This window comes from Topomyia yanbarensis, chromosome 2, assembly GCF_030247195.1.
Source record: "Topomyia yanbarensis strain Yona2022 chromosome 2, ASM3024719v1, whole genome shotgun sequence".
Lineage (NCBI taxonomy): Eukaryota > Metazoa > Arthropoda > Insecta > Diptera > Culicidae > Topomyia > Topomyia yanbarensis.
This window is the reverse complement of record NC_080671.1, coordinates 459,443,421-459,469,357: the sequence shown is the minus strand read 5'-3', so window position 1 is coordinate 459,469,357 and position 25,937 is coordinate 459,443,421. Positions and strand designations below refer to the sequence as shown.

At 39.9% G+C, this 25,937-nt stretch overlaps 3 protein-coding genes across 3 annotated transcripts; all 3 read right to left on the bottom strand.

Annotated features, from left to right (window-relative positions):
- Positions 1-3,040: 3,040 nt before the first annotated feature.
- On the bottom strand, positions 3,041-9,795 carry LOC131685948 (uncharacterized). The gene is made up of 2 exons (XM_058969980.1): positions 6,670-9,795; positions 3,041-3,718 (listed from the first exon to the last, which is right to left on the bottom strand). Exons 1-2 carry the CDS (start codon positions 7,625-7,627, stop codon positions 3,651-3,653), a joined length of 1,026 nt encoding a protein of 341 aa, XP_058825963.1. The 5' UTR covers positions 7,628-9,795; the 3' UTR covers positions 3,041-3,650.
- Positions 9,796-12,905: 3,110 nt separating this feature from the next.
- On the bottom strand, positions 12,906-14,089 carry LOC131685947 (large ribosomal subunit protein mL44). Its single transcript, XM_058969979.1, has 2 exons — positions 13,931-14,089; positions 12,906-13,864 (listed from the first exon to the last, which is right to left on the bottom strand). The coding sequence occupies exons 1-2, from the start codon at positions 13,989-13,991 to the stop codon at positions 12,945-12,947; spliced, it is 981 nt and encodes a 326-aa protein (XP_058825962.1). The 5' UTR covers positions 13,992-14,089; the 3' UTR covers positions 12,906-12,944.
- Positions 14,090-22,114: 8,025 nt separating this feature from the next.
- Positions 22,115-25,173, bottom strand: LOC131685946 (centromere protein J-like). The gene is made up of 3 exons (XM_058969978.1): positions 24,358-25,173; positions 22,570-24,304; positions 22,115-22,512 (listed from the first exon to the last, which is right to left on the bottom strand). The coding sequence occupies exons 1-3, from the start codon at positions 25,070-25,072 to the stop codon at positions 22,170-22,172; spliced, it is 2,793 nt and encodes a 930-aa protein (XP_058825961.1). The 5' UTR covers positions 25,073-25,173; the 3' UTR covers positions 22,115-22,169.
- Between the last annotated feature and the right edge of the window lie 764 nt (positions 25,174-25,937).

The window sequence follows — 25,937 nt, the reverse complement described above, 5'->3', positions numbered from 1 at the left end:
TTTAGCAAAATATTGTAGTTTTGAGTTGGATTTCCTGCTGGTAACATTTCATTCTCGAATGTGAAGTTTTTCAATAATAATAGTGTAATACTTTGTTCAATTTGTATCCCCGTGTCATTTGAGTAACACGCTTCATTCGATCACCAACATCAGTCGTTCCGACATACTCTCCCTCTCAGAGCCGTTCTCAGGTACCATATCTTTTTATCTGAAGGTTTACAGTACATAGTCTGAAAATTTAGATGGCATCTTAACGCGGTTGTCGAGTTATGGAAACCGTTTCCGGCTAGACTCTGATTCATTTGGTTTCGGGGTATTGTTCTTCAATGCTGTCGATAGCCGCCATTGTACTCTCGGGTAGCCTCTTTAGATGAACTACGTTGCGATCATACGATTAACCAGTTGCTGGATCTTCGACGGTGCATGACAACATACTCTTTCGAGTTGAACGTCGTCAACAACTTATTACCTGGCAGCAGGTTCTGCATAACGACCGTATCACCTGTGGAGAGTAACGACTTCCTTGCACGGCGTCGGAGGTCCTCTACCTCTTTTACTTTCCCTTTCAATACTCGATCTTGGTCTCGCACATCACCCGACGGTTTCCAGTATTTTTGATTTGATCCTTATAGTAATTTCGTCGGAGTTTTACCCGTGATCGAATGGGGTGTGCTGTAGTACTTCTGTAAATACTCCAGAAGATTGCGGCGCCAATCTCGACCTGGTTAGTCTCTCCGAGATCCTTTATATGGAACTTAGCAGACAACCGTCGCTTCACATCATCGATCCATTCTGGTTCGCTCGAAAACATCAAAAGATCGTCAACATATACTGCAATGACAATGATTTGCTTTCCGTCAGATTTGAAGTAGACACACGGGTCGTAACTGGATCCCTTTAATCCAATCTTCTTCAGTGTTCTACACACGACTGACCTGTTTTAAACCATAAAGCGCCTTATGTAAGCGATACACTGTCTGATGATCCCTCGAACTAACACCCCCCCCCCCCCGGTTGTTTCATTTAAATCTTCACCAGACAATTCATCTTGTAAAAAGGCCGTTACAGCATCCATCTGATGAATATAAATTGTAATTGTAATTTTATTGAATACGGTATTCTGTTGGTTTACACCTAGTATCAGGACAAGGAAAAATGCTTTGGACATAAGTTACTTGATTAGAGCAGATAAAATTTGAGTTACAATGTAGAATAAGCTTAGTTTACCCTAATTATTGCATGTTTAAACGCGCCCTGTCGATGCTCTTGTTTGATGGCTAATGGAAGTGCATTCCAGCTTGATACCCCGTGCACTAGCACACTTTTGCCACTGGATGTCGTATGGTTGGGGACAATGAAACTAGCGGAGCGTTCCTGTCGGCCAGGTTGCATGTGCTGCATGATGTAGCCAGGTAGGGACTTCTCATACGCCTGTTTCATGAAAAAGCATTCTCGAAGACGGTAGTTGATCGGCAAGTCGTGTCTTAGGACGGAGTTCCTCACTGCAACGGTTGTGTCGCGACGACGAAGGTTATGCACGAAACGAATGGCTGATTTAAAGCAGTGGTGTAACTGATTACGTAGAGCAGCTGACAGTCCGGGATAATACACAACGTCGCTAAAGGTAAAAAATGGAACCACGACAGCTTACACAAGCTTAAGACGTGTCGATAGTGATAGCACAGTTGCGAATCTTCTGAAAGTCCTGAGCGTGTTGTATACCTTCATCACGATGTCGTTCACTTGGTATGTCCAGGTTAGTTTGTTATCCATGAGTAGTCCGAGGTTTGTGACACGGTTGCCGAGAGGGATTGCTATTGCACTGAACGTGATTTCTACTTCTGGTACGACTTTTTGCTGAAAACTATCGCTTGCGTTTTCTTTGGGTTCGGGAAAAGGCGATTTCGTTCGGCCCAGTCAACGATCGAAACCAAATCCTCGTTAATGGCACGTACAAGTCGATCTACTTCATGCGCAGGTCCAGACAGGTAGATTTGAAGGTCGTCTGTGTACAGCTGCCATTCACATTTCAGCGTTCTAGGTAAACTGTTAATGTAGAGACTGAACAGAAGCGCGCTGAGACAAGAACCTTGTGGGGTACCGTCTGGGACATTCTTTACAGTGGACAGGATGTCTCCAACACGCACAACTTGAGAACGACCTCCTAAAAATGAAGCGATCAGGGTGCATGCAGCTTGAGAAAACCGGAGCTCGTTAAGCAGCTTGTCCTTCAGGATCTGATGGTCAACGCAGTTAAAGGCTAACGAGAAATCTACCAACACCATCACTGTGCAGCGGTTGTCATCGAAGTTGCTGTAGATGTCCTGAACAACCTTCACGAGAGCGGTAATCGTGCTGAATCCTTTCCTGTAACCGGATTGTTTACACGCGAGTAGCGGTGGATTGGCTTCGTTTAAGTGCCCTGTTATTTGATCAAGAAGGATCTTTTCGAGAACTTTAGAAATTGCCGGTAGCACGCTGATCGGACGGAAATCCTTTGGTTGTGTTGGATTTGAGGATTTTGGAATGGGGGTGATGATTCCTCTCTTCCATGAGGCTGGGAATGAATTTGTGTCGATAATTGAGTTGAACAAATGGGAAAGAATAGGAAGGATAAAGGGACATAGGAGTTTAATGAAGGAAATGGGAATATCGTCTGAGCCTGTAGCGTTCGTTTGAATTTCGTAGATTTTCCGGCAGATTTCGTTGACATTGGTGTGTCGGAAATTCAAATTTGCTGCCGCCGGGTCTATTTCTGCTTGATCATGGTGTTCAGAGTATGCGCGATTACGATTTGCTGGGAGCTGTTGGCTATGGCCTTTTGCGAAGAAATGGTTGAGGCTTTCAAAATCCGCTCCATCGGATGACATTTTTTTTTGGAATTGTGAATTCCTTCCCTTTTTAGGTTACTCCAGAGCTTTTTGGCAGGCAGATGTGTTAAAATGCAGTTCCGAGTTTTAACATATAGCTACCCAAGTGGAATGGTCGATGGGGTGGAAAACGAATCGGGTTTCGGTTGTAATAATGTAGTAGTCACTTTGTAAGTTGATAGTAAACTGAGACCAGCTCTATATTTTCTAGATGCTTTTAAGCTAGGTCTGAATTGGTATTGGTGTCAGTGAACACCGTAAATTCATTTAGACATGTTTTATAGTAAAAACATTGTATAACAGTTTTTGTTACACTGTACGAAAAAGCAACTTAATGTTGCTGATGTAACAGCTCTTCCCCCTAACGAAAATGCAATTCAATTAAAATTCGAAAACTGAAAACATTCAGCTATATAGAATCCGAAATTGATATTAATCAACTTTCTTATAACTCATAGTATAATTTTGTTTCTTATCCTATTTTTGTTTTGAACTTAACTATATTTTAGCATTTAACTTAGCTTTTCTATAATTCATTACTATTAAATTCAACTTAATTTTTTTTCGTAGACGAAAACATTATCCACCTTTTTAGTCCTCATTCTCTTAGAACGCCTGAGTTGTCGAAGTGGTGAGTTCACCGCTTCGGTTTTCCTTTTTGTTCCTCTTCTCGTTTCGATCTCAGGGAATCCCCTGAACTCCAGTTCGCTGTCTTCCTGCACTGGAGCCATTATAGGATGCTGCGTTGATGCGGAAATAACAACATTCGGTCGTGCTATCTCAACACCCTCCTTGACTACACGCAGTTGCGTTCGATGGGCTACGACCACGACGCTTCCAACAAGAATCTGGAATGTATTATGAGAATATCGTTTAATAAAATTTGCTTTAACCCATTTTGCATGGTTGTGTGGGTTGTTATTCTTATACCATAGTACATCTCCTTCAATTAACTCATCCAAGAGATCAACAGAAGATTCCCTTGGAAAATTCATTCCAACATTGATTGGTTTGTCTTCTTTATCATATACATTTTGTGTATTTTGTAAAAGAAATTCTTTATAACTTTTCTTTGGATTTATTAAATCAATAATTGTCTTAGGAGTATAAGAGTATATTTTCCCAGATGGAAAGTTTCCATCTGATGTTGAGCAATAATTCCTATAATTTATTAAAAACAAATTGATCTGATCCTCCAAATCCAATTCACTCAGCTCTTGCTCCAATAAGAACTTTTTTAAAACGTCTTTTACTGTTCTCACCAACCTTTCTGCTTGGCCATTACTTGCCGGATGATATGGTGGGCTTTTGAGAACTTTCACTCCTTGCCTTTCAAGGAAAACTGTGAATGAATAAGAATTGAATGGTGGACCGCCGTCAGACACCAAAACATCCGGTAATCCAAAACGTGCAAAAAAGGCTACAAGTTTTTTCAAAACCTTATTGCAATCAGTACCCCTTTTCATCCATTCTACTTCAATCCATTTAGAATAGCTGTCTACAATTAATAAAAAGGTACGATGTGCAAAGTGGAAGAAATCAATATGTATTCTGCTAAATGGTCTAGTAGTCGGTATCCATTTAGATTCAATTTTTTCCCTAGGCACAACCGCCATTCCATTGCAAGCGTCACATCGAGTCACATATTTTTCTATATCAGCATTAATTCCAAACCAATAAACAAAGCGCCTGGCCAGATGTTTCATTTTTACTACGCCAGCATGGTTGGCGTGTAAGAGTTTTAAAATCCCGCTTTGCAGTAGCTGCGGTATTATAACCCTGTCCTGATACAACAAACACTCGTCTACAATTTCTAAATCGTGTTGATTTGAAAAGACATTTACAAAGCGTTTGTCAATTCTTTTTGGCCAACCATTTTGCATAAACCCAATAATATCCTGTAGAAATTTATCATTCTTCGTCTCCCTGGCTACTTTAGCGCAGTCAATTGGCAGTTCTTTACTGAAATTAATGCTTCTTATTAGCTCAGCGTCAAGTTCTATTGGTACCATTTGCGCCAAAGGAAAACGCGAACAGAAATCCGCATTACCCATTTTAGCAGAAGGCCTGTATTGTATATCGAATTCATAGATCGATAATTCCAAAATATAACGTTGTAACCTTGTTACAAATATTGAATTTTTACCTTCCTTTCCAAAAATTCCCACTAAGGGTTTATGATCAGTGTAAACTATGAACTTTTGTCCATATAAATACTTATGAAACTTTTTTATGGTACACACTAAAGCTAACGCTTCTAAATGAAGAATAGGATACGATTTTTGAGCTTTGTTTAACGAGAAGGACGTAAAACATATAGGTTTTTCTACTCCATCCACTATGTGAGCAATCACTCCCCCCAACCCGTATCCGGAGGCATCAGACACGACCACTAATGGCTTTTTTGGATCATAAAATTCCAGAAAGTTTGTAGAAAGAAGCGCCTTCTTACCTTCCTCAAATGCCTTACTACAATTATCGTCCCACCCAAATTTAACATTATTCTTCAAAAGATTATACAAATGATACAATTTTGAAGACAAATGGGGAATAAATTTATGATAATAATTAATTAAACCCAAAAATGATTTAAGCTCTGTCACGTTATTTGGTATTTTGGCATTTCTTATCGTTAATATTTTATCTGGGCAAGGTAAAAGACCATGTTCACTTATTATGTGTCCAAGGTAATCTAACTCTGTCACAAAGAACTTGCATTTTTCTAAATTAACTTTAATGTTTACTCTAGCCAACCGTTCTAAAACTAAATAAAGTTTCTTAGTACAGTCGGCCATATCAGTTACAGCAATCAAAACATCGTCCAAGTAACAAAACACATTATCAATTCCCTCCAGCACTTGATCCATTACCTGCTGAAAAATGGATGCGCTAGACGAGGCCCCCTGTGGCAATCTATTGTATGTAAATAACCCTTTAATAGTATTAATTACCATAAATTTTCGGGACCTTTTAGATAAAGATAATTGTGTATATGCCCCCTCTAAATCTAATGCACAAAATACCTTGCAGCCTGATAAACCGGCAAATAAATCTTGTGCAACTGGTAATGGATACGTATTGGGAATAATACATTTGTTTATCGACACCTTACAGTCAATAACCAATCTAATTTCATTATTTTTCTTTGTGACGATTACCACTGGAGATGCCCACTCACTAGTTTTTACCGGAGTAATAACCTTTTCTCGTTCTAATTTATCCAAATAATTTAAAACCTTCTCCCTTAATTTATAGGGAACGTCATAAGCTTTTTTGAAAATAGGCGCATCGTCTTTCAAAACCAATTCGGCTTCGAAACCGTCTATTGGACTAGAAAAATCTTTGATAAAAACGTTTGAGTACTTTTGTTTAATATCTTGTACTACAGCATCACTTTGCTCCTTGTTCAATAAAACATTATTAATAGACCAATTATCCGAAAAAAATTGTCTCCAGTCTGGGAAAAACATATCTAACCAAGGTCTCCCTAATAAAGGAATAAAATCATTGCTACAATTCAAAACCAATAATTTTAACCTTGCATCTTTTCCTCTAAACTTAACCGACACATCTGCTTCACCTTCAATTGTAAGTTTACTGCCATTTACAACAATTAATTGTTTTGTTGATTTTGATAATGTTTCTTAAAAGTTCATAAAATATTGTCTTTTCCCAATAACTGAAACGGAAGACCCACAGTCTATTTCCATTTTAAGAAGTTTACCATTAACTTCCACGTCAACTAAACAAGGATTACTAATGCAATTAATAGACGAAACATGCATACAATGAAGTTCACCTGAATCATTCCTGTCGTTATCGTCATCATCGTCCGAAGCATTCGTTTCCAAACGGTTGAACAGCTCACTTAAACTGCTTGGTCCTGCTTTAGAATCTACGAATTGAACCGTATCCCTGCGTAGATTTTTCAATTTGAAACATTTTCTCTTCAAATGTCCTCTTATTCCGCAGAAGTCGCAGACACGACTCTCGCTACGATAGCGATCCTGTCCAGCCCTCCATTCAGCCGGGCGAAAACCTGCAAAATTTTTATGCTTGTCCTCCTGTTCTCCATTGTAGTAATATGGTTGAAATCCCAATCGGGTTTTTACCGATTGTCTGGTTCCTGCAGGTCGAGAAGGTCGATCACCCGCCTTAGCATTTGCCAACGTTTTAGCAAGTTTTTCAAGAGTGGAAGGGCGCGGCCTCTTAAAGTCATTATTAAAAGAAGCAATCTGACCAGCATTGACACCGATTCCCAAAGATCTAGCGTTGGCCCCTGCCATCTCCCAAGTAGCAAATAATTTTTCTGCCGATTCAAGGGTTAAATTTTGTTCATTCAACAAACGCTGCTGAAGGGCTTCATCCCTCAGACCAGCAACAATACGTTCCCGAATCGCTTCATGCTTGAAATTTTTAAAATTGCAAAATTCTGCCTGAAGTTTTATCGCAAGGACAAAATCCTCCGCAAACTCATCAGGATGTTGCTTCCGATTATTAAATTTAAATCTCTGTATAATATCAGATTCAACTTTGTCAAACCTTGCTTTAAGTTTTTCAATCATAATTTCGTATGAAATATCGGTTAGACTAGCATTTGGAAAAAGCAATTTAAGTTCCGAGAACACCGATGGCCCGCTAAGGGTTATGAAATGGGATTTCTTTGCATCCTCCGCCACATTGCTCATAGCGAAAAAGTAACCAAGACGTTCCACCCAATCGGAAAAGGATGCTCCTTGGCGGTATGGCTCTATCATAGTAGAGATGGTCGGGTTCGGGTCTTTAGACCCGAAACCCGGACCCGACCCAAACCCGACGGGTTTCGGGTCGGGTTCGGGTTCTATAAATTTAAGCTTCTCGGGTTCGGGTCGGGTTCCGGGTTTTCAAATTTGAAATTCTCGGGCTCGGGTCGGGTCCGGGTTTTTAAAATTTTGAACTTTTGGGCTCGGGTCGGGTTCGGGTTTTCAAATTAGAAATTGTCGGGGTCGGGTCGGGTTCGGGTTTTGAACAAAACTACCCAACCATTTCTTGACGCTGTTTGCGTCTATGTACAAAACCCAGTCTCTTTTTATACTTCGTGATACGAATGGAAGACTTTTAAATCGCTAGAATTCGTCGTATTTTAATTTTTAAAAGAATATTCATGAGAGATCATTCAACAATACGTGTTTCACATCTAAAATCTCAGCGATTTATTTTTTATGATAATTAGTAATAAATCAAGTTAATAGGAATTTATCGGAAAATATTGGTTCAACTTTCTGTTTCAAAATATTAATTTCGACAGGTACTTTAAAACCGATACGTAGGCCGCGGTCTGAGTAAACGCGTAAAACTCGGCTGAAGTGTACAGCAAATTGTATCTAAAGCAAAGCGACTAGAAATCTACGGGAAGTAGAAATAATAAACACCAATCTATTGATCCGCTCCTGATTGGTCGTATTGACAGAGAGATGGTAGTATGGTGGCTATATTGAATAATAATTGTCCACTAACCCTACAACGGTTTCATGATTTTTTCTCTAAGTAACCGGTTTTTTGGGATACATTCGTACCCCAGAACTACAGTCGCTCTAATATGCCTAATTTTTATTAAATTTATAATTAAATTGGATAGTTTTATTCTAAAACATAAAATTTTACACAAGTTTCTCGCTTACTATGTATCGATGTTTAGCTTTTAAAAAAGATATAATGTTTTCGGGATTATGTACACATGACAAAACATTTACGTAAACGGTTTTGTACTTTAACAAACTTTAAGCGGGTACTGTTAAGTTGGTCAAATGCAACAAATAGGTTGTACCTGCTTTAATGGAAGTTTAATAATAATAAAATTGATTGATGATAAAGATTGCTTGCAGTTAAAATAAACTGTGGCGGAATAACAATGAGTGCAAATAGCTCTGGGGTACAAATGTACCCCACAAAACCATTCTAGGGATAAGATTTGCCAATGTATATTTTAAACGAAAATATAAAATAAAATGGTAATTAAATTTTAATGCAGCACGATTTATATTTTTGGCATAGTTGCGATCCACGAGATGCTTTTCAACCATTGACAAAAAAGGGCGTTGTACCCGGGGACGATTTATCAATTTCCATATATTGAAATCACAAATTTGGTGGTACTGCTGTGGCCTATTACCATAGCTAATTTAATACATGTGATAAATCATATAAAACTGCCTTGCAGGAATGGTTTTTGATACAAAATTAGAAATTTTGATTAGGTACGGGCAAGGTAGTTTGAAACTGTCACCATTAAGTTTTTTGCTTCCCCATGAGTTAGCCACCGATTTATCCTACTTTCCGGTTAAGATATCGACGATTTGTAAGTTTCTCATAACATTACAAATTCGACATTCAATAATAGCAAATAAATATGCGGATTCTACTCGCCAGTGATTCGTTTTGCCATAGGCAGATATAACTCAACGCGTATGGTGCTACTTCAAATTCGAGTGATTCTACTACTCGAAGATGAGCTAGGGTGTCTAAAATTAAAAATCTTTGAGATCTTTGGAGGATTCTCCGTACTAGCAAGTTGGGTTCGGATCGGGTTTCTCAAATTAAAAATTTTCGGGTTCGGGTCGGGTTCGTGTTTTCAAATTTTAAAATTCTCGGGGTCGGGTCGGGTTCGGGTTTTATAAAATTTTCATTCTCGGGTACGGGTCGGGTCCGGGTTTTCTAATTTTAAAATTTTCGGGCTCGGGTCGGGTGCGGGTTTTTCAATTTTTTTAATGTCGGGCTCGGGTCGGGTTCGGGTTTTTCAATTTTCAAGCTCTCGGGTTCGGGTCGGGTTCGGGTTCGAAAAAATTGAAACCCGACCATCTCTATATCATAGCCGCCATATTCATCTGAGCCATCACTAATACAAAAGGTCACAAAACAATGATACAACCAAATGGCAAAAAAAGGCTTCCGCTTACCGACTGATGTTATCTTTACCCTCGCGTCCCTATATAATAGCAGCACTCGTCGATGGATACAGCACACACCAAGCAAAACTCTGCAGAGCTCGTTCAGATACTAATGGTCGATACACAAACCGGAACCGTCGTCAGCCAACAAGCTGGAAAATTTTCCTGGTCCTAAATGGATTATATGAAAAAATCACTCTTAATAATTTTGTAAAAAATATGTATATATATATATTACTCTTTACACTGTGATATAGGGCCTAAATGTGACCAGAACCCTAAACCCAAAAGCACAAAAAAGTTTTCGGAAAGCAAACACCTGGTGCACAATACGTGCACCACCCTAGAAAAACGACGCCGCCAAACAAAATGGCTTCCCAATATAAAAGATCGCTTTTATTCGTATATTTTTCATGCACTTCACTTTTTCACTCTACTTACGTGAATACTAGAGTCGATTTTCCGGATCCGAACAGCAATTCAGACGACTCGAACCTTTTCGATTAGCTTAAAAAGCAGTAAATGCCGTTTTATTTGTTCGTCGTGTCCGGAACTTTACCTGCACGTTGTATTTGGTTACCCGCAGTCTTTCCACTCCGGAACTTTGTCGCCGTCGATTGTGTCACCGCTGCTAACTTAACCACTTCCTGTATCACGGATCACACGCGCGTTACCTAGCACAACTTTTTTCTCGTCGCCAGTTTTAACATATAGCTACCCAAGTGGAATGGTCGATGGGGTGGAAAACGAATCGGGTTTCGGTTGTAATAATGTAGTAGTCACTTTGTAAGTTGATAGTAAACTGAGACCAGCTCTATATTTTCTAGATGCTTTTAAGCTAGGTCTGAATTGGTATTGGTGTCAGTGAACACCGTAAATTCATTTAGACATGTTTTATAGTAAAAACATTGTATAACAGTTTTTGTTACACTGTACGAAAAAGCAACTTAATGTTGCTGATGTAACACGAGTAATGAGTTTTTGCTACGAAAATGAGTGAGGAAGCTCTATCACGTTTGCTGGTGTAGTCTTGCCATTGCATGTCGTCGAGAGTTCTGTTTGGGTTACGCTGGTAAAGAGCGAAGCGATCCATCTGGTCTCTCCTTTATCAATATTTGCACTACAGGGCCTTCCGTCCTTGTGGCAACTGGATTAGTTCTCAGGTGTCATTTGATTCCAGCGCCTCTATCTCGGTTTCCATTGCACGTTGCCACCTTCCGTTGGACTGCATAGTATCTCGGAATGACTCTGGCTCAGTACCAACGTACATTGATATTTCCTGTGACAAGGTAAAACTTTGAGGACGAACACTGCACGTCATATCATAATTTATTACTTGCCTTGAAATTGGCTCTCCCTTTCGCTGTGCCTGCTTACATTTTGTGGATCTTCTTGTTGTGGAGGTAGGGCATTCGGTGTCGGTGTAGGTACTGCTGCTGAATCATATGAGCCATCGAAGTAAAATTCATCGCTGTCATTAAATTCCGGAATCACTCGGCCCTATTCTGCGCGGCGTGTGACGTGAGACGACTAATCTCACCTCACTTTCCGTGACTTTTCTCACCCAATTATGAAGAGTCACTTCGGGTGACGTGGGACGCCCATTTAACCGCAATGGGGAATCTCACCTCACCCGAGTCGACTCTCAGAATCGGGTGAGAAAAGTCACGGAAAGTGAGGTGAGATTAGTCGTCTCCCGTCACACGCTGCGCAGAATAGGGCCGACTGCTTCTACTGTCACCGTTGGACCAGCATCGCCGAGAACAGGTTTATCTCCGGCAAGAAACTGCATTGTTGTGCATTTGCTGTGTGGAATAGCGTTTGTTTCAATCATATCTGTCGGAAAGTCAGTAGACATCTTTTCTTCCTTACAAACAAAGATTATATCGCGAGCAACGATTACCTTCTTTGTTTTTGGTATGTATACTCGCATCACTTTTGACAAAGTGGCAAACCCATGAAATATTCCAGATTCCGACTTTGCGTCCCACTTGCGTCTGTGTCCCTTCGGAATATAGCACATCACTTTTGCACCAAACACTAGCAGTTCAGATAAATCCGGTTTCTTGCCGTTAAACTGCCCTTCCGGTGTTACCGTCACACCTTTCGCCGGCGATCGATTAATAAGAAATGCCACCGTCACTATTGCTTCTGCCCGGATTTTTTTTCTCTAATTCAGCATCAAACATCAGACCTCGTGCTGTCTATATATAAAAGAAATACATTGTAAATGTGTTTTAATTAAATTCAAGGTTATCATGTACAGCCTAAAGTACAAATAATTAGTAATGAACCATACTATTGTTTAATGTCCTATATGGGAAAACGGAACATACAACCGGAATAAATAATACAAGGTTCTACAAGCTAAAAGTAATAAGTTTATTCCTGGCTAACTTGTGTGTTCGATAATCACCTTTTTAGGAATGGCGGTCAGCGTGAAGCACGCGCCCAAAGTTGGTCTCATATTATAGCAGAGGCTGCGTACAAAGTAGGGGTAACACCGCAACATAAAATAAGGGATATAGGAAATTGGTACCTTAACAGTCCTCATCTAATTTGGCATAAACCCCCGAATTTATGCAAAAGTTACGGATTTTTCGCGGTAGTAGCTAGCAACTGACTGGACCGCTAACAAGAAACTCAATCCAACACCTCCGCAGTAAATCCAATGTGGTCATCAGAAAAATAAATCAAAACTTCTTACTAACCGGCACATTAGTTCCGACTAGTTTTTTCAACGGACATTAGTTCCGACCAGTTAGAACGGGACTCAGGGGTACGAACGACAAAGATTAAGATTAATAGAAATAAAACATGTACGCGTGTCCCATCCCAGGTTTCAACCTGAGACGAAACATGCGAATAGCAAAAAAATCGAACGTCAAATGCAGCCAGTTCATTTAAAATATATGTGAGGCAGAAAGAGTGGCTATGCGAGACGAAAGGTAAAATGAACAGAAAAAAGAAAACATCTATCCGCATGTCCCGTCCCAGGTTTCAATGCGCAAGCTGTGTGTTGCTTTTTGATTATTCAGCTAGCGCGCCAGTTAGCTGTTACTGTTAGCTACTGATGATGAGGAGAATCCGAAACACAAAAAAAACGACCTAATTCGAAAGCATTTATTGTTCTACACCACCATTCTATTTACTGTTTCTTACGTTGCTCTTGTTTAACGTTTTTAACGACATCTTTGAGCTCCAAGCTGAAGTTAATCGGTTTCATATTGTGCTCCGTTCCAAAAAGCTGCCGTAAGCTATCCCAGGCCGCTTCCCGAATAGCTGTATCGACATCCTCACCGTAGCCCGATCCGACGAATTGTTTATTGCAGTAAATTGCCACGTTGTGCGCGGCCAGAAGTGTATTCTTACCGACCAACCCTATGGAACGAGGTTCCGGTTCGCCAAGCTTTTTCTTCCGACAATATTCCTGAAGCAATGCTAGGGGGTCTTCAATATTCCAATGCTCGTTGACGTCCTGCTGGTTCAGCTGGGTGCAAATAAAATCCCGAATGAACAGATACGCTCGTTCTTCGCCGGATGATTTGTGCAGTACTCCAACAACTGCCTTCAGTGTGTCGGCTAGCAACTTTTCAGTCACTGGAAATTCTGCTGATAGAATTATGTCGGTTGTCCCTAGATGCTTAGAAACGTAAGCCAGCTGATTTTCCGTTGTCAAATATCCCGCTATCGCTTGAATCCCTTCCTCTGGAAGCTTGGGCAGTGCTGTTAACAGAAATGCTTGCACATATCGCTGGATTAGATTTTGACCATGTTCCATTAACTGCCGGTTATCCTGCAGACCCAGCTGCGGCTGATCAATACCAACTTCAACTTGTTTTTGCTCTTCCATAGCAATGAATGATTGGTGGGTAAATGCTTGCTGTAGCAACTTGGTATCGAACTGTTCCGATAGTCGTTTACCGAAGGCAAATATTTCCGCATTATAGTTCCAATCGCTGTGTGTAGACCGAGGTAATACGGCTTCTGGGCCCATTTTCTCACGACGCCGCTTCAGCTCCCGTAGTGTAGGACCAACCCAGCGGTGTACATGTCGGGTTTGCTGGACTGCAAAAAAAACCGCAATGGTTACGATTTTGTGCGACAGGTACTAAATGCATATGCCGTACTTACCGTAATGTAGTGAACGTGAAATGTTCCGCGCTAAGACTGTTGAAACAACAAGGTAGGACATCGTGAGTTATTTGCGTTTAATATTGAAACTTTATATAAAATCAGAAAACGTATCGGCACATTTGTTTTGATTTTGTGATAGGGTCGGAATCGATGAATGATTTTGTCTGTCTGTCAAAATTCATTCATCGATTTTTTTTGACAAATGGCCTCATCGGCCAGGAATATTTAACAAGGATGCCAATTCGACTGAAGTCGCACGATTGTGGGTTCCAAAAAAAATTAAATCCAAACGCAATCCAGTGAACGCCGCCGAATAAAAGTCGTTTTCATCATTGAAATTTAAATTTTGGCTTAAATGTTAAGCTTGGGTTGAGAAATCGGCCCAACATAGATGGATTAGCATTGCACAAAAACTAATACTGCATGTGAAACCTTCTTTCCGTGGTTGGTTCAAAATTTGAAGATACTGACGAAACCTATTCGACGCAAAAAACTTTGACAGCCTATAACGTGCAAACAGCGATCACAGAGAACAGACATATAAGCTAGAACAAACTTTCCCGAAAAACCTGTGTAAACATTTAAATTAAAATACGTTGGAAATCACCATCGCATACAGGTTTGCATGCGTGAATCACCATTGTATCCAACTTTGCATACAGGTCTCATATAGCGATTGGCAAGTTGCTACTTGTTGTCATTTCAAAGCGACAGTTTCATTTCTTACACAAGTTGAAAACATTACTTGTTTGTCAGTTCTCAGTGCAGCGATGCCACATGTTTTTGCGAAATGTTTGTAGAAGAATAATTAAAATGTCAGTAAAAGTCTATAGATAGTTGTGTAAATTCTAGTTACTTCAAAATATTATACTTTAAAACTAGATTGGAAATAGAATACTATTGTGAAGGACTCACTCGTATTTGAATACAGTTAGTCTAGTGCAATTTTGCTAAACACTATTACTCTTTTTAAAGTCTGTAGATGTCTGGCTACGTCTGTAGGAGACTATCGAACGTCTGTAAAATACAGACATGGCTGCAAATCTGCTTCGCTGCTTGCAAATAAGATGCACACGATAAATAATTTTCAAGAAAATCAAGGTCAAAACGTTTAGTAGGGAGATTTTAACTCAACAGATGGTGCTGATGGATGCGAAAACCGTGTCTCCAGTAGGGTATACGGAAAAAGGTATTTTTCTTCTTAATGACATCTTTGATTAAGGACTGTCTATTAGGGTAGGACAAAAATTAGATTCCAGCTCCGAGAAACTTTTTAGGTACCATTACGGTCCTAGAACAACTGTGCAGATTCTTAGCTCGATATCTGAAACTATATTTTTGTGCCCACTGTTTAAAGTTTACATGGGATTTTGTATAGGAAAGTTAACTTTCACAAAACAATTCCTCCAGAAGTCGCTCATTGCTTTCGAAAAATAAATCAATATGTGGCTTTTACAGGAAATTTAACACAGAAACAAAGTTTCGAAGACCACGAAATGATCTGACGCTTGAGAAAAAAAAGTTATTAAGCAGAAACCGATTGATGATCTGACGATTGATTAAACATTAATTTTTTCTAGCACCACTGCTGTTGGTTGTCCAATTATATACAATTTTGCTTTGATTTTCTCTTAATGTGTCTAAATCAATTATCTGTACCGTTAAGTCACTTCACAAGAGTTTTGAAGGATAAATTGAGGCTTCTTTTTTCTTTCTTTAATTCAACCGTCAGTAGCAGTGATGCTATGAAAATTGAAATTTTCTACAATCTTCAGAGCATCAGTCGGTTTTTGCTTAATATTTTTTTCACAAGCCTCAAATCGTTTCGCAGTCTTCGAGACTTTATTTCCTTGAAAAATTTCCTACAAAAATCAGACATCTATTTATTTGTAGAAGGTAACGGGCGACTCTTGGAAGAATTTTTTTGCAAAAAACGATTTCCCCATACGAAATCTCATGTAAACTTTAAACCGTGGGCGCAAAAATATAGTTTCACCAATCGAGCTCAAAACTTTCAGAGTTGTTCTGGGTGCTAAATGGGACCCAAAAAGTTACTCGGAGCAAAATTTTATTTTTTTCATATAACCGTGTCCCACTCTACTGTCTATCTGTACCATTCTTCACTACATCCGGCTTCCCACAAGGAAGCCATCTCGGTCCAGTGATATTCCTCCTCTACTTTAATGACGTCAACATCAAATTACAAGGATCCCGCCTTTCTTTCGCCAACGACATGAAAAAATTTCGACAAATACGGGATGAGATCGATGCCCAGTTTCTTCAGAGTGAACTGGAAAGCTTTAGTACGTGGTGTGATCTAAACAGAATGGTTTTAAACCCAAGTAAATGCTCAATTGTTACGTTCACATGGAAACGCCATTCGATTCAGTTTAACTACCATTTCTTCGACTCGAGTATTCCAAGACACTCTCACGTCAAGGATCTCGGAGTCATCACGGATTCGGCAGTAACGTTCAAACCACATACATCATCCATTGTGTATAAGGCATCACGACAGCTTAGGTTCATCTTCCGAATAGCGAAAAACTTTAGGGGCATATACTGTTTAAAATCACTCTATTGCGCACTGGTTCTGCTGTTTGGAACCTCCACTACCGGGTCTTGCCACCAGATGAAGCATTGTTTCTCTCGTTAACCCGTCGACAAACCGGTGCCAATAACTATGTTTTCAGCATTCGTTAAGTTTTTCATTTGCCATGTTCATGTTGTCATGATCATATTGACATTGTCGCGAATATCATGCAGTAAGATAGATCGGTTATCAACGTCAAGACAACCCTATGGCATACCGTGGGAGTTGAACTCTTCTTGAACCAGCTGAGGTGTGATGTATAGGGGGACAATGTCTGCCTTTGATTCGGACTTGACAACAGACAACTTCAATATTTGGTGCCGAGGATTAACTTGGCCCTGGCGAATACCGTTAAAATTGTAGAAAATCTACGTCGGAAATTAACCAAATGCTTCGTATTAAACTTAAAAAAATCATTGGATTGAAATATAGGGACACTTGGGGTTTTTCATGCCCCATGAAGAAATTCCTGTTAGTTGCAAAGATTTCCGAGACGAGGAGCCACTTACTTCGGTTTTGTAATAGCACCCATCAAAGAAAATTCTGAGGCCTTTACGAGGCAGTTTAGGAGGAAACGATTTTCTTTTTTTTTAATTTATAGGCACATTAGAATATGTTCCCTCAGTGGGATTGTCAGACTCTCGCTCTTTAGTGGACAAGGGAGGGTAGAAATTAGTCATGGTCTCTACGTTTCTAGATTGGATAGCTGTATGGCGCAATTGTTCGCAATGACGGCAGGCTCTGAGGCACAAAAAGGCGAACAGATAGACGAGCCCCCCATAGAAAATTTGACAGGTGTGTAATTTCCCAGTCGACCGACAAAATCGGGTGCTTCGAGGTCGACCGATTAGTTAACCGACTAAGTTGGGTTTCGTCGGTAAACAATATCCGTCGGCATATTAATCACCAGATTTAATCTGTGTAAATCTGGTTCCAGTTTTAAACTACCAAGTAATCGACCGATTTAGTAGGTTGAAATAGACCGATTTGAACAGATTTCGTCGGTCATATTTAATCGGTTGTCGCGTCGGCAGGCTCCCATGTTAAACTCCCATAAGAGTCGGCAACAATCGACCGATTAATTGGTGGCATAGTCGAACGATTGTGCCTACGCAAGCCGATTTAGTCGGTGAGAAAATCGGGAGGATTTTCTAATGGGCCGTTCAAAAGAACAAAGTTTGGAAGAGTGGATCCGGCGAAAGGCTCGACATGAGACCGATTGAAAATATGTTCTTATACTCCTCGATTTATGCTGAATGCAGAATTTTCACTGACTGAAGCAACGGATTCTGGAAGGAGCCAACCCCATATTTCGGAATCAATACCCCTGTCGGAGACTATACCATTAATCTCTACTTCCTGGGCGGGTACGTAGACAAGATATTTCTTCGTACACGGCCGAGTGTTGTTTAGTTAGTTTACGCGATGTATCGATGATGTTAAATAAGTTATTTTTGGTCGGGAAGTACACTTTCCAGGGACCCGTTGCATTAGATGAATATAATTTATATCGAAAAAGCGATTTATCGGCATTATTTTGTCATCGGATAAATATTCACATCGACCGCCATTGAGTCAGAGGGGCTGTCTGTCTGTTTTATCGGAGGAAACACAAAATTAAAGCAACGAAATTTAAAAGAATTAAGTATTGGTACTTAGCTGTGGAATATTTGTAGTATAAGTAATCAACAAACGCATTTTCGCTGAGCACTGTCACACAGCCCGTTAATATCGTGCATTTCCAAATAGCCACCAGGTATTATCCGGAAATTTTCACTTTTACCTATATACACCATGTCTGAACTTTTGTCACTACGAGTAGAAATCATTCCGAATCTTACTACCCACTCGGGAAAAAATGTTTCGCCGGCCCTGGTTGCACTCACTAATAGAAGCTGAGGTTGAGCTGGCTCACGCTTCCTAGAAAAAATGACCAGCTCAGTTTTCTCCGTGAAAAACTCGTGCTGAAGAGCATAAGCAGACAGATTGTCCAAACTATCTTGTAAGGGGCCGTACACAAATGACGTAGCTTTTTTTCGGCGATTTTTGACCCCTCCCTCCCCCCTCGTAGCATTTGGTCACAAAATTCCAACCTCCCCCTCGTAAATAACGTAGCATTTACCTACCCCCTCCCCCGCGTACCATGCAAAGCGGCCGTGTAATGAAAAAAATACATATGGTTTTCAATTATTTTAAATACATGTCCTTTCGAAATGTTTGACGACTTTCATCAACATTTTCATTATAACAGAAAATTGCGTGCAAAGTAAACCCATTTCATGACAAATATAGTGTTGATAGTTTTGTTCTAAATTTTATATGTCAAGGGGAGCATGAAGAGAAGTTCTCTCAGTTTACAATCCTACAGCTGCCAATAATTTTAAGAAGCATACGTTAATCTAAATTACTAAATTTTGTTTGTGTTTTAATTCAGCTTGCAAACTAAGTCTACTAGTTACCTACATTAGCTAACTAATGTAGCAAGTTAAATCCGCATACAAAATCTTTTCGTATTTTTGCGAACTTGTAATTCTGCGAATCGTAAAATTTACCTCATGAAAAACCGCATCAAAAGTAACATGTTTGAATTTAAATTTATTTCTCTTGGGAATGGAGGATCATTAAATTGTTTTCAACAATGGGTTTTAAACTTAATGCTACGTCGCACAACTTCAGACCCTACCCTCCCCCTCGTCACACTTCGTCACAAATTTGGTATACCCTCCCTACCCCCCAAAATGCTACGTCATTTATGCACGGCCCCTAATGGTCCTTGCTAATCGACAGTTTTGGGACCTGCAATAGAAACCACACCGTCATCTGAAAGCTGCTTTAGCGTGCAGGAATTCACAAGACGTTCGTTAATGTTACTTATTAAAAAAAATTGTAAAAATTGTAAAGAAGGGAGCTTAGAAGGGGGAAGACCCATGTAGCTAATTCGTGATGTTGATAAATCATCATGCGAAAAATGCATGTGTTTCTCAGACAACAAGTTTAGTACAAAGTTGTTTAAAATCGATGAAAGACCATGCTGATGCAGCTTCTCTGAACGAACGTTAAAACAAACTGAATCAAAAGCCCCTTTAATGTTTAAGAACACTGATGCCATCTGCTATTTGTTAGCATAGGCCATTCGAATTTCGCTTTGCCTTTGCGGACGCCAAATTGTGTATCTGACAGTAAGCCATTTGTCTCTACCTAATCGTCTAAGCGAAACAAGATCGTTTTCTCAAATAACTTTCGGATACAAGACAGCATTGAAATCGGCCGCTCCGAGTTGTGATCGGAGCGGTTTTTGAACGGCGATTATACTCATTTTTGTCCAGTCATGGGGTTTTAGATGTCCCAGGAAGTGCATAGAACTTCTTTTTTGAGTTCATGCTTTTGAGATCAGGAGCTACTTACTACTTGAAGGAAAACCTTCTGGGCTTAACAACGAAGCTTAGGAAGGGGAAATGTTCCTCTTTTTTTCTATTGTTTCTAGGCACAGCCGCACAGCAGAAGATATTCCCTCCTAGGGGTCATCTGAATAACATTCGTCACTAGACAAGTTAGTAGGGGAACATGGGGAGACTTGACCAAGCGCAAAATTTTATTTTCGGCTATTGCGTCTTCTATTCAATTCTTAATTTTTTTTCAAAAATATTTTTATACTTGTTTCGATCCCTTAAGGTAATTTTGAAAGTTTGGAGTAAAAAATCCTTTCCTTGCAGAAAATATTACGTGATTAATCAATTTGCATTAAATGATGTAATTTTTTATCAAACTTTGTATGGACATATCTACTCAACTACTAATTACTATTAAAGGACTAATATACCATCTTAATCCTTGTGAAGCAGTGAAATGATTTTACATAAACTGGAACATTGGAATAGTTATTACTAGAATTTGTATGACATTAAACGCAATAACTAATGTTGGGGAGAGTTGACCAAGTGGCAATTAGCCGAAGAAAGATACAAAATTCCTGATATTTATTATGCTTTGGTATCTACTGTTAATGTTAATCACGCCATAAAAAAATCCCACCTCAAACAAAAGTCTTGATATTTTAGTATTAGTATACAAAGTTAGCAATAGTAGGACGGATTTTGTGACGTGTGAACACGCAATGCAAGCAGTGCAGTTAATCCTTAAAAAGAAATTCATTAAAAAAATAGAAATTTATCAAATGCAACCCTTTTATATTTTTTACTGCTACCTAAGGATCTCGACAATACAGAAAAAAAATAATTACAGTATGTTTTATGTCATTATTTTTTGTTATGATTTTTCAAAATTCTCTTGGTCAAGTCTCCCCACGCCTTGGTCAAGTCTCCCCGCAATGGGGAGACTTGACCAGAAAAAACGATCACAGAAAAACTTTTGTAACTTTTTAAAAATTAAATTAAAAATTCTGCAAAAAATCATGAAGACGCGCAATAACTTTGCGCATTATATCTGAATGATTTTTGGGGGATTGAAGGCTTTTTTAGAGATTTATGCAGTTTTAACTGAAAACCTGGTCAAGTCTCCCCATGTTCCCCTATAGATATTCGGAGAGACCGATGACGCTATCTTTAGTATATCTGCAAAAGAACGCTTAGAGCGCTCTTGAAGGGAACGGGACATGCGGGTTTCCCCCACAGTAGAGACAACATCTCTTCCACAGGAATCATCCACATGCTTCCCACTACGAACCTTACTGCTGCAATGGGAAGCCGTATGTCGCAAAAAGCGGGTCAAAAGATCAACCTTGCAAATAGTGGAGTTAGGAACAGCATACCCGGCGAAGGTCACCAGACAGGAGTCTGAGCTGACATGCCATCTACCTATCAGCTGCCAGCAGTATCTTTACTGGCTGTATAATTGGGATCCACGCAATTCAAACTCGAATCGGAGACGACCCCATCAATTTCAACCCGATTAACTGGTACATATACTCTGTGCTACTTCGTATCAGGCCCGTAGTCAGCACCCGAAGCTTATCAGGGTGAATTTTCGATATTTCTGTCACGGTCGCATATCGTTCCATCAGAGCTCAAGAAACCTACAATAAATTCAAACATTTTTTTCTTTGACCCGGAAAAAGATCAGTGTGAGGAGCTTGGATATAGCTTGAGCCGGGAAGTCGATTTTATTTCGACATTCATCTGATTTTGAGCCGAATCATTGTCAGGGGAAGTCATTTTTACTCGAACCTATTGTGCAGTGCACGCTAGTAGGAGAACCAAGAAAGGTGGAGGTAATATAATAGCGGTACTTATCTTTTATAACGGTATCGAGGCAGCTCACAAGGTGAGAAACTTTACCACTGCTCTGCTGGTCGAATAACGGTTAACGCGCACATATGAGAAAAAAATCCAATCCTTCGAAGAAGCAGAGAACCCTCAAGATAATCTTGAAAGCGGATTAATTTGCTTTTCACTGCGTTACACTGAAAAAAAAAACATCTACACACTCCGAGAGTCACTGTGCGAATGATGAGAATAGTACTAGTCGTCTGCTGGCTCATATGATAAAATAGCACTGCCACAAGATCAATTTAACGTTTTTCTTTCCATGTTAAATTTTTTTTAATTCACTTAATCGCTACATTACGCGATAGAAATCAACAATTTATTGTCAGCTTAGAAGAAATCTACAACTAAAGTAAGCCAGTCAATTGGGCCCGCCACCTGTGTCGGAGATAAGATTTCCATCCTTGTCTTTCAACCGGACGCGTCCATTCGAGTACCTGCTCTCCTGGCTCCCGTCCGGATAAAGAAACTTAACCGTCCCATCCGGATAGATACGTCGTTTGTGTGCCTTGGTATGAATCTCCACCTGTCCGTTCGGAAGCGTTATCACCTTGTCGTCGTTGCGCTTCACAATCACAGTCGAACCGTCTGCGTATTTCCATTCTTCCGCAATATCTGCGCTGTTTGGATTAGTGGTCCTAATGGAGCCGTTGGGGAAGTGTACCTCCGTCGAACCGTCCTTGAAACGATGTTCTGTTTGACCACTTCAGAAAACCAAGAAATAATTACTCGACTTAATCAATATAATCCAATATACTTACTCCGGAAATTCCAGTATCTCCAGACCGTCCAGATAGGTCGTGTGCCATGTATTTGTCTCAAAATAGTAATATTTCGTAGTCCCTTCACTGACATTCGTTTCTTTGATGTCTTTGTTGAAGTACAACATTCGTATCACCAGTCCGTCCGGGGAGATCTTCTTCAAATTCCCATTTGGGTACCAGATATCTCTGCTTCCATCGTTGTTGACAATCTCTCGTTTGAGGTTTTTGATCAGATCAGCCGTTTCCGAGGAACGATCTGGTTCTTCCGTTGAATTATTTTTAACTTGATCATCAACAGTTTGGAAAAGATTCTTTTTCGCCTTGCCACGGAAATATGAAGAACGAGATGTCTGAGCTTTACTCGGGGTGGATTTGTCTTCTGATGCAGAAGAGTTATCGCACTCGGAAGAAATCGATTCATTATCACTGCTAGACCCGCTTGGAAGGACAGATTTTCTACTTTCAGTACTACCTCTTGGATGGCTGACTACTTTCGCTGTAGCCACCTTACCGACGTTCTTTTCTATCACATCGATTGGTTTCATACGGACAGGAACAATACTTTTGCGAGGTTTTTCCGGTGACGAATTTCTACGAGTTACTTCCGCCGACTGCGGGACTGTCAGTTTAGCTATGTTTTTGTTGATTTCCAGTAGCATCCTACTATTGTTTTGTCTTTTAAGTCTAGCATTTTCCATCTCCAGTTTCCTATTGTCTTTCTTTATCGCGTCAAGCTCCAGTTGGGTTTCCTTGAGATCCTTTTCCAAGTTTTTTATTTGCGAACGAAATCGAGCTGAGGAAGAACCATGCTTTGCTTCTTTAGCTTTCATTTCCTTCTGCATCTCAGCCACCTGTTCCTTCAGTCTAAGTATCTCTTCTTTTTCTTTTTTCGTAGGTTTCATTGCGTCTTTTAAAGCCTTTTGTCTCTGTTCTTCAATTTTTAACCGTTCATCATGAAAATACACTTCCATCTTGATACGCTCATCGTTTAACTTTTCCATCATCTCCTCTCGATCTAACTCAAGTTTATTTTTCTCCAGCTCATGTTCCTGCTTCATTCGCATCAGTTCTGCATTTTCCCTTCGAAAGTTTTCTATTTCGCTCTCCAACTCTGCTAATCGTAGCTTCAGTTGTTCACTTTTCGCCAAAATTTCCTCTCGGATCCGCTCCGATTCAGCGTCACCCGCAATTTGTGGGTTCTTTTCCTCGGATGATTTCTTACCCCCACGAACATCTTTTGGTGTAGACATTTTGCTATAGTTGACCGTCTCCAGTTGGGACTCAATATCTGTTTCAATCTCGTGCTCTTCACCCTCTGCAAAACGTACGTGACCACAGCTGGTTTCCTCGTCGGAAGCGTCCGAATCATCCGAACTACTCTCACTGTTAAACTCAGCTTCTTTCAAAAAGTGTCGTTTTGGATCGGGAATCGGACGAATCTGTAAACACGAATCGTTCGGTTCAGCTTCAATTGCCGGTGCCGGTACTAATGTCGTCGAATTAGTAGTTGTCCCCAGGAGATCAGAGAAACTTATGCTATTATCTGCCAGCAGTCTAAGCAGGGTACTGGCGTCCGAGGCGTGACTTCCATCACCGGCCAGCAATCGCTGTTCTATTAGCTCAAACAAATCTAGATCTTTAAGTTCCTTCAGCTGACGCAGAATATCTGCTTCCTCCTGCAGCTGTTGCTTCCACTGCAGGTTTGGCTGAATTGGGGGTACCTCCGTCGACTCTACAAAAATAATGTTAACATCTAATTTTACTTATCTCTAATTTTGAACTAACCCTTCTGCGCTGCAGTGACTACCTCAGTATTTCTAAGCTTAAGAGATTCAATACTGGGCAATAAACTTTCTTCGCTTATGGTCTGACCGGAAATCGACTGCACATCATCGTTATCCTCGTGGTCAGAAGCAGGAACCAACTTTTTATTCTGAACACAGTTGATATCTAGTGCCACTGTCAGCGGTAAACCGTCTTCCTTCTTCTCCTGTGACCTGCGATCTACCTTCCTTTCCTTCACATTCCCCGTCGCTTCCAACCGAGTTTGCTTCTTTTTTTGCGCTCTAAATTTAGCATGATTAGCATACTTGTATTTAGGAAGATTATCAAGTTTAAAAACATTAGGGTCAACTTTAAACCTAGCTTTCAGTCCTTCGCCTCGCTTGAGAAATGGTCTGGTTGGAACTTGCGGCTTCCTTTCTTCGGTATCACTTCCATCAGATTCCGAAGAGAGATAATTCTCTCTCGCAGTCAGCTGTCTTTGCATGTTGGTCGTTTCGTATTCCTGACTGGGGTCTTCGCTATCATCACTTACCGCTTCCATCTGCTGAGGTGTTTTGACATCGGTTAGTCCCAGAATGGCATACATTTTTCGTTGCTCTTGGGTAAGCAGCTCTCGCTGGGCAATCTGTTTCTGCAGTAGAGCTCGTTGCTGCTCTTCTTGCCATTGTTTCAGTTGTTCCAGCCGGGCCAGAATACTGCGCGGGGAGTCGGACATTGTCTCTCATTAGATAAATCACTGTTTTAGCATAATATTTTGTAGTTTTCAATCAATGATAAAAATATATTACGAGAATAACCGACGTTATGCTGCACTGTTTATCAACACTTTTGACGTTCAGACTTTGGCCGATGAGGGTGAGCGAGTTATCGATCAGGCTAATCTAAATGAGGCGGGCATTGAGCGGGATTGATTCACGCACTGAGAATATTTGCAATCATTATTCTCGTTAGCTATAAACAATATTTATTATGAAACAAAACCTCGAATCATCCCACTGATGGGTTGAAATAATGTTGAATAATAATGCAACACAGCATTCTCATTTAGCGCTCTTCAATAAAGAACATTCTTAAGGGGACAAACCAAAAATGTTGCTCTTGCTTATCCGGGGCGCACTGATTTTTATATATTTTCTCTCCGGCTCTTCCCGGATAGAATTTTACAATAGCATTTACCCTACAAACAATCATAAAATAATAAATATTATAGTTATTACTGTTTACACATTGTTGGATGTAAAGTTCTCACAGTAGATTTACAATAAAATTTCATGTAACATTAAATTTCACTGCTCAGCAAAAAACTGATACAGTGCATCCACATTAAATTTTACTGTTTTCAAGAAAAAAATGTATGGAGAAAAATTGATTATTTTAATGTTAAGATACATAACCACCCCCCCTTTTTCACTGTAAAAGACTATTTTACATTAAAATTTACTGTAAAAACGCTAAAGTTTATTGTTTTTGTATTGTAGTATAACACTAAAACTTACTGTAAATTATTGTAAAATTACTGTACTGTCACAGTGAAAATCATGGTTATGTTACTGTACATTTCTATTCGGGTTACCTTTTAA

What these genes read in the sequence shown, in the direction of transcription:
- LOC131685948 (XM_058969980.1), bottom strand. Translation starts at nt 7,627, where the DNA reads ATGATAGAGCCATACCGCCAAGGAGCATCCTTTTCCGATTGGGTGGAA. An exon ending in TAACGACAGGAATGATTCAG is followed by an intron (nt 3,719 to 6,669) that starts GTGAACTTCATT and finishes AATACATTCCAG; the next exon opens with ATTCTTGTTGGAAGCGTCGT.
- LOC131685947 (XM_058969979.1), bottom strand. Translation starts at nt 13,991, where the DNA reads ATGTCCTACCTTGTTGTTTCAACAGTCTTAGCGCGGAACATTTCACGT. An exon ending in TTCACGTTCACTACATTACG is followed by an intron (nt 13,865 to 13,930) that starts GTAAGTACGGCA and finishes TTTTTTTTGCAG; the next exon opens with TCCAGCAAACCCGACATGTA.
- LOC131685946 (XM_058969978.1), bottom strand. Translation starts at nt 25,072, where the DNA reads ATGTCCGACTCCCCGCGCAGTATTCTGGCCCGGCTGGAACAACTGAAA. An exon ending in AGTCACTGCAGCGCAGAAGG is followed by an intron (nt 24,305 to 24,357) that starts GTTAGTTCAAAA and finishes TTATTTTTGTAG; the next exon opens with AGTCGACGGAGGTACCCCCA. An exon ending in GAGATACTGGAATTTCCGGA is followed by an intron (nt 22,513 to 22,569) that starts GTAAGTATATTG and finishes GGTTTTCTGAAG; the next exon opens with TGGTCAAACAGAACATCGTT.